At 46.3% G+C, this 8882-nt stretch overlaps 1 protein-coding gene across 1 annotated transcript; it reads right to left on the minus strand.

Annotated features, from left to right (window-relative positions):
• Positions 1-674: 674 nt before the first annotated feature.
• HASPIN (histone H3 associated protein kinase) lies at positions 675-4281 on the minus strand (the record flags this gene model as incomplete). The annotated part of the gene is made up of 1 exon (XM_080629802.1): positions 675-4281. One exon carries the CDS (start codon positions 4279-4281, stop codon positions 1705-1707), a length of 2577 nt encoding a protein of 858 aa, XP_080485928.1. The 3' UTR covers positions 675-1704.
• Between the last annotated feature and the right edge of the window lie 4601 nt (positions 4282-8882).

Here is an 8882-nt window from a genome sequence, read left to right on the forward strand (position 1 = left end):
TTAAGTTTTGATTAATGAAAGCACAGATGAGCAGTGGTCTGTGGGGAAACATTTCAAGGCAACGACAGCATTCAAAATCGGTAGTAATTATAGTAATAAAGGGCTACTCCAACACTCTTGTACCACATCATCACTGTTTCCATCCCTCTTGTACAGCCAATATTAACAATTCTCAAACCATAGAAATAAAGGACCAAGGCAGGCAGATAATGAAGTGGTTTCATCCCTTTTTTTAAGCATAAATGAAAATAGCACCATTCTGACTGAAGAACACATCCTTGATGTCAGATATGCGTTCACTGCAGTCCTTACCAGGTAAGTTAGTTTTAAGAAGATTCAATTATATTTTATTCCTTTAGTCAATTAAAGGCAAAAGGATTTAGAGGATGCCTGGTATGTTTCCAGTGCAATTTCCATCTTAATAATTTCAAGCACTGCAGATTTTCAAGTCACTTTCTGTGGTACTAGACAGCAAAAGTAGAGCCTGGAAGACAAAACAATAAAGCTTTATCATAGGCAGGGGGGTGCCTAGGATGTCCAACTGCTTAGCTTGTAAAAAGTAGACTTCAAGATGAATTCAGAGATGCATCTGATTGACAGACTGCATATATACATATATACAGACAAACTGCACAGGCAGCATTCCAGTTACAGCAAATCTGATGATGGTAGCTCTTATTTACACTTAGTGCATATGGGTCATTAGATGTACTAATTTTTAACACCTTAATTCACTTTCCACTCAGTTTGATTTATCATTCTCGTTAGACCAGTTTCTTCAATGTATGTGAATGTTAGCGAAGGACTACTTGAAAACAAAGAATTCAGATTTAATGTAAGTATAGCTTCAGATTTAGGTCATCTGGTCCACCTCCAGCCAGTACTGAAGAACACTTACTACCTTGTGCATTTTCTTCTGTAGATAAATGGAGAAAATCGCTTTAATGCTACCATCAAGTTACAGATTTGGATTCCCATAAATATACAAGGTCACAACATAATGACAGTCAAAAATGCATCAGGAACACAGGTACCTTCTCCTATATTTTTCATAATCAAATACCTCTTCATTAGTCCTTAAGGGGGGGGAGGGGAATACCCTCAGAGTGTTTTTAAAACCTACACTACCAAACCTTTACATATTTACATTTTGCAGCATCGTTCCAGGTACAAACTTTGCCAAACCGAACAAAAGTTCAGTGTTAAAACTAAGTCAAAAGGTGGGGTTTCCCCTCTCTGCCCCCAACTGGCCTAACACTATTTACCTTTGTCCTCACTGCCCAGAATTGTTTTTGGTTTGGTTTTTTGGTGAGGTTTTTTGTTGTTGTTTGGGGGTTTTTTTCTTAAAAAAAAAAAAAAAAAAATAATTTGTAAGGAAGACAATAGAGTAAGGCAAGAACTTTTAAAAACCTAAGACTGAAAAGGTAAGAAAATTTCTGTGGAGTTGAAACCATGAATTGAGCCACACGAAATCTTTCTTGTAATGTCAAGCATCACCCCTCAAAAAAAGGACATATGGAAACGTGTTACAGCAGAACGATTTTTGGGGGGCTTTTTAGACATTTTTTTTACAGTGTATTGTACACATTGGTAACCGATCATAACACTTCCCTGTGCCCACATTTAAAAAGATCACACACAAAAGCAGCAAAGGAGAAAGGCAGCATCAGCAACTTAGTTCTTGGAAACACTGTGCTCCCTTGCTCAGTGGAAGAGGCTGCTGTTTTGTAAAACTTCATTGGCAGACTCAAAGTTCAGTACTTCCCTGTGGAACTTCTCGAGCTGTTGCTTTATTTCCTTCAGGGCAGAAGTTTTTTCCTTTTTCCTGTAGACCACCCCTTTCAAAAGTTTATCTGACAAGTAGTGCAGCCAGAGGACATTGCTGTGTGGATGATAGCCAGACCAGCTGTTGGAGTTCTCCACTTTCATTTGCCTGTAGATATCAAACTGGTAGTCGCCTGTGCCTTGAAACAGTTCTTCATCAGTGGAAAGGTCACAAAACACAGTTAACCCATCCTTCTCCAGCCGAGACAAGGTGTAATCAATGATGTTGACATGAATCCCTGCTGTGGGGATTGTGTGTGTTGCCCCATTCAACACATAACTCAGCTTCTTGACATTAGTTTTCTTCACCAGCACGTTCCCCCAGTGCAAGTCCCTGTGCTCGAAGTACAGTTCCTGTTCTGCCACAGCCAGGGAAGCGGTGACCTGGTGCAGAATGCTTTTCGCTGTTGCCACTGAATTTAACCTGTTTCTCATATTCTCCAAGTCACTGCCCCCAAATTCAAACTCCAGAACCATGAATAGCTGCTTGTCCCCATAAAGGTCTGGCCGATCATTTTCTGATCCTATTACTTCATGGTATTTGTCCCAGGCTTCCAGGAGATACTTAGGATAAGCCCCTTGAACACAGTGCACAGAGTACAAGCTGATGAACCCAACAGTTCTATTCATAGACTCTTCAGATAGAAGACTGAGTTCTTTTGATATTATTATCTCAGGCAGAATCTCTCCAAAGCTCTTTTGAGATTCTCCATTTACTCTTTCAGTCCCCTCAATGGGAATTATTTTTAAGGCCACAGGTCCTCTCTCACTGCCAACCTGGAAGACTTCTCCAAACACCCCTTCTCCAATTTTCTTGCAATCTTTCATCTTATCTAGAGGAATGCATTCCTCAAAAGTAATAGGCCCTTCCTGCTGGCATTCCCCAAACACCTTCTCTGCATCTGTAAGCATTAGTTCCAGAACAGAAGAGGAGTTCATAGGAGCCAGGAGGGCTATGGAGGAAGCAGACCAAATACAGCACTGAGCCTTACCAGCAGATAGCATTGCTTGGTGCTCTGAAAGCTGGGATTTCATGGAAGGGGTGCAAATGATGCTGTTGCAGGAACTCTCATCCATGGTAACTTTCTTCCTCTTATGGAAGGAGAAAGATGCTTGAACCCTACCCCAGGAATAGGAGCAGTTGAGGAGTGAATAGTCATTGCCGCTTACATCTACAGACATCTCTAGCACACCCCTTTTCATTCTTTTTTGCCTCATTTGTGGTCTGGAAAGGGAGTTCTCAGGCTGCTGCTGTCTGTTGTTTTTGAGCCTTTTTGGACGGAGCCTTATTGGCATCCGCCAGCGGCTGGCACTAAAGCCACTGATGCAAGCTTTCCTACAGCTACTGGCCTCTCCAGAAACAACTTTGGTGGTTTTATGTTTATTCTCTAAAGGTCCTTGGAAGCCCAAAGGAGAGGCTGGCTGCTGCCAGGCAAGCTGAGTATCCCCCTTTTTGTTTTGTTTCATGCTTGCCAGCCACACTGACACTTCATGAGGGTCCAGAACCACCACTGGCGTAAGCTGGTACTTCTCAGCTCTGCTTCTCTGACAGCTCGAGGTTCCTTTTGTTGAATCTCTACTTAGAGCATCAGATGGCTCATTAGAAGTGGCATCATCATCATCATACGGGGCAGAGTGCTGTCGGTGGCTGTTAACAGGAGACAGTGCTGCTGTGGCTGTCTGGGAGGACAAGGGAGATTGTTCCCGGCAGGGTTCCTGCACCAACATCCTCCGAACCCTGGCGGACCTTTGCGCCTCGGGGCCTGGCTCAGGGCTCCCGACTGTGCCTTTGGAACAGGACCGTCCGGCTGCCTCCCGCCTCCCGCTGCCAACCCCCGGCAACAGGGAAAGGTGCTCCGAGTCCCCATGAGACAGCTCCAGCGCGCTCTGGGGGGTGTCGGACGAGGCAACGCGCTGCTTGCGCGGCGGGGAGCAGGGCTGGAGGCTGCCGTACAGCCCCGAGCCGCCCTCCGCGGTGGTGCTCAGCTCGGCTGGAGGGGCCCGGCGGCGGCGGGCCCGGCGGCGCGGCAGCGGCCATTGCGGGGTGCTGCACAGCAGAGGGCGCCTCGCCGCGCAGGGCGGCCCCTGGCGGCGGCGGGAGGCGCCGCGCGGGGACGGGGGCAGTGATGGCGGAGAGGAGGTGAGGTCCGGCGGCCCCGGAGCGCAGTTCTCCTTGTTCGCGGCTCTGTTGCGGCGGGTCCGCAGGCGCCAGGGGAAGATGGGGCGCTTACCCAGCGGCTGTGGGAGGCACTTGTCGGGCGGCGAGAAGTCGGGGTCGTCCGAATGGGCGGAGAGAGCGCTGGAGCCGGATGAAGCGGCGCTGGAGCCGGTGGAGGTCGAGCTGAAGAACCGCTTACGGTCCTGAGGCGGCGAAATCCAGCGGTCGGGCAGCGGCACCGGGCGGAGGCGCCCGCCGCGGCGCGAGTAGGTGCGGAGCAGGCGAAACTGCACCGGCATAGCGGGGCCGGCCCTGGCCAGGCCCTGCCTGACACAACCCGCGGCGCCCGCCCGCCTCCGATTCAAACGAGATACCGCGAGATTTAGACAGAAGGGGCGAGAGAACCGGGCGACCCCGCCCCGCCCCCGGGGGAGGTGCCCGCGCCAGGCCCCGCCCCCTCCGCAGGTTTGGCGCCGGCGCGCTGCTGTCAAAGTGTTGTTTCAGGAGGCGACGGCGTGCGGGGTCAGCGGGGAGCCGGCGCCGGGACCGGGACTGTGGGGGGAGAGCGGCGGCACGGAACCCCAGGTGAGCGCTGCTGGCACCGGCTGCTGCTGTCCAGACAGAGCCACGCAGCTGCAGATCCCGCGTCACAGCCGGGGACTGAGCCGCTCCGTTGTATTGCAGGGTATCCGGGATGTGCAGTATCAGAGCGTGCACTGCTCTCTCCAAAGTGATGGCGACAACATTACCGTGATAGCAGAACTGTCTTTAAGCAATGCACACCAGGTATATATGCAAAAGATTGCTTTGCTGTCTTTATTCATGGAATCATGGAACGGTTTGGGTGGGAAGGGATCTTAAAGTTCTTCCAGTTCCAATCCATGCCACGGGCAGGGACACCTTCCACCAGAGCAGGTTGCTCCAAGCCCCTGCGTCCAACCTGGCCTTGAACACTGCCAGGGATGGGGCAGCCACAGCTTCTCTGGGCACCCTGGGCCAGCGCCTCAGCACCCTCACAGGGAAGAACTTCTTACTAATATCTAATCTAAGTCTTCCCTCTGTCAGTTCAAAGCCATTTCCTCTTGTCCTATCCCTACATGCCCTTGTCAGAAGTTCCTCTTCAGGTTTCTTGTCAGCTCCTTTAGGTACTGGGAGGCTGCTCTGAGATCAACCTGGACCTTTATTCACAGGATTGTTTAGGTTAGTGTCGTTTATGTTTAAATATGTTTAAGGTCACCAAGTCCAACCATTAACCAAACACTTTGCATCTCAACTTATTATTAATGCAGGGCACATGATCAATAGCAAATTCCAAAAATTCAGTTATGACTAAAATGGAATAGCAGTGAGCAGGGAGCATGCTTCAAGCAGAGGTTTATTACTGAACCCTGAATCAATGAATAACGAGTCTCATCAAATCCTTGGTAATGCCTTTATTGCTAAAATCTGTTACCTGTAGAGGTCCAAGGTGAGGGTATCTTTGTGCCACAGTGGTGTCGAAATTCCACCTCTGATGCTGTTTTCTGACCCTGCAGAGCAAGAGGGATGTTTTACTCATGGCAGTGTCTCCCAGGAGGCACTCAGAAGAGGAGCCTGATCCCCTTGCTCCACTTTAGGAACTGCTCCTTGTGAAATGATTCTTGCAGTGCCGCCAGCTTCCACGGCTCCATTCAGCTCCTCATCGGCGGGTCACAAACAAGCCCATACACACAAGAAACAGCTTGGTGGCAGCACTGCACAAGATGATTCTTACAGTGTCAATGACGGTTTACTATTGCAACCCGTATTTTTCTGAAAGGACCAAAAAGCAACTAATATTTTGTTACCTTTATTTCTTTTTCCATAGTTCTTAAAAAGTGGAAGTGCTTTGCTGGTCCCTGGGAAAATCACCTTCAACAAAGAACTGTATCTGGGCCTGGAAGAAGAGAATCATAATGCTGAGGTATCAGAGCATCATGTAGGCAGCTTGCTCTTTGGAGCACGAACAAGTGTGAAACAAAGATGTTTTTGCTGAATCTAGGGAACCAATCCAGTTCCCAAAGTTAAATTCGAGACCTTTTGAAGCAAACATCTGTTGTGCCATGGAATTTAGTGAAATCAGGTTTTGATTACAGGATAAAAGCTGAGGAAGAATATATACTAGTGTGTATCAGAAGTATTTTTAGGGCTCTGTGTTGAACTTTCTGTATCTGACACTAGTGGCTAAAACAAAGGTCTCCTGTCCTCTCAGGGATTCCAACATCAATATTCCTTCTCTTCCCCTAGTGAAGACGGGCTCTTCTTTAATCTGAAAGACTGTCACTGGTGGCTACTGTGATTACTGTAAGCTTATAAAGAAGACTCAGTAAATTTAACTCCTTTGGCTAGGCTTGCAATGAAAAAACTTCTTTCATACTGGATCACAAACTACATATGTAGATGGAGAGATGCTCCCTCTAGCAGAGCTTAAAGATGAAGCACTAGCTCAAGCTATATAGCTTTCTCAGTTAAAAGCTAACCAAGAAAAAATAACTGGGCTTCAGTGTATGCTAAGTTGGTCTTGATTCTCTGTTCCAGATTACTCTTATCTTCCTGAAAGACGAAGTGTTTGATCCCTTGCCTACTATTATAAGAAGCTGCTTTGGTGGACTTTTCGTGCTGGTGTTCATTATTCTACTCCTCTGGAAGGTGGGTATCATTAATGCATACACAACAAAGCAGTAAACTTTTTGTTAGATGTTTCGACTTTTTTAAGACCTAAGTATCACAGTATCACAGTATGTTAGAGATTGGAAGGGACCTCAAAAGATCATCTAGTCCAATCCCCAAAGTATGGAAAAGTATGAAAGCGATATTTTCAACTGTGTGCTGAAAGGCATCTGCCTCTTAGTGTTGTGAAACCTCTCTTCCATTTTGAGCTGTGCTAAGCATTGCAGTAAAACCTCTTGAGTCCTGTATTGAAGTGCTTTGCAGAACATTTGCACCTTATGAAGGGTTTATTGGTGTTCTGAAGAGTTTTCAACAATGTACACTTCAGGCTTACAGCTCTGCCAGAAGACATACCTGGGTTGCGTCCTGCATTCACTATTTCATTTACTGCAACCTGTGCAATTTTCGTTTTACATTGTTTTAAGAAAAAGCAAAAAATTAATTAATATACAAAGACTTAATAAGATCTTTTATGTATTTATTTTTCCAGTGTGGCTTTTTCAAAAGAAAATATAGAGCTATGATGGAGCAAGAGGATACCTCCTGAAGACTGAGGTGGCCAAGGCAGACAGCTCTGTCTGTATGCTTTCCCCAACTTTTGGAAAAAAAAAAGAGTCTCTCTTTGGCAAAGTCAAAGTCTGGCTAAGATGCAAAGCAATCCATATTCCCTGGTAGAGTTATGGCACTCCAGATCTTGGGACTCTCCCATGTTGCTGTTCTGACCGTAGGGGCCCAGCTCTTTTGGGCAACTCAGTTACCACCTTGTTTAATTTGAGCTATTTATTGCAGAGGTATTGATATACTAGATTCTCCATGCGAAATTTTGCTTTAATGTAGATACACTAGGAAAAAATCATCTTGGAGCTTGTTAGATTTATGTATTGGATTGCAGGCTTATTTGCTGTGATGCTGAGTGGTTCTTAACTTGATTTTGGTACTGAGTAGCTTCATAAAATTGAAACGGAAGTTGATTAGAGGAAGCTTTCCATCCTGCTATTGCTATTGAAAATGGAGACACAAGCATTTTACATATACATGTATACATATATACACAAATTTGTGCATTTTAATACAGTAAATAATAATACAGTATGTCCCTTGATGTCTGGTTCTTGGAATCAGAAGCATGTGGCATGTGTATGTGGCTATTAGGGGGTTTTGTACCTCACAGTCTTATTTCTGATTTCCCATTTTCAGTTGCTTTCAAATCCTCATTTGGTCGCCAATAAACCCTTGTATGGTAGATGTCATTGCCAGTTCAGACAGACTCCTCCTAGATCAGATTTCCCCAAATTGGCACTCCCCCACTCCCACTCCCCCCCCCCGCCGTGTTTGCAAAGGGTGTTTGCTGTTTCCAAATAATGACAAGTACAGACATTTGGTACTATTCCTCTCTCCGTCTTTCCCTGTCCTGAATTGTGTAGTTGTCTTATTTCCGTCCTGTTTGGCTAACCATCAGCCCCACAAATCTAATGTGTGTTCATGCACAGCAGTAGATTAAACAAAGACTTTTTTTATTCAGACTTTCAGTATGCAAGACAGTTCCCATCTCCTTTGGCTTAACCAGTGTTGCCTGATGGAAAACTAAAGTTGCACGTACCAGGGATTGAGAAGCTGAGACTTCCTAGGTGAGAGCTCAGAAAGGGAATCGCCTGGAACAGGGAAGCACCTGTGTCAGGTCTTTTGTCACAACAGCTCGGCATTATCTGGAAAGAAATGCGCGTTCCCTGGTCTGAATGGCTTTACTGTCTCCCCCCTTTGTGTAAATGCTCTTTTTTGTACTGTATTTGACTGCATCTTGTTTGAAAATAAATCCTTGCACTGGGAGCCTGACCGAGTGTTGCACTTGCTGGCTGGAGGTGGTTTGAGGATTTTGCTGTACCCTTTGCCAGGCAGCATAGCAACTCTGCGGTGCTGCTCTCCATCAGTCAGTCCAGACTTTGGCAGAGCCCTTAGAAAGCCATTCTTCTTTGTATGCCCCTCTGTGGAAGGCATTAAGTACACAGAAAGCAGAATGTGCTGAGCTGGGAGAAGAGAATCCCTTTGAAGAGCTTCAGGAAAGACAGCTTCTACTCTGCGGTAGCGACTGTAGTGGTGGTGTTATAAGGAAGATGCTTTTTCGAAGGTTCCTTTTTTATTCACTTGTTTATTTGTAAGTGTGAAGGCATGCTGGCTGTTCTTGGGGGAGGGAAAGGTGGTGTTCCTTTTTCCA

The sequence above is a fragment of the Psittacula echo genome (genome assembly GCF_963264785.1).
Source record: "Psittacula echo genome assembly, chromosome: 15".
Classification (NCBI taxonomy): Eukaryota; Metazoa; Chordata; class Aves; order Psittaciformes; family Psittacidae; genus Psittacula; species Psittacula echo.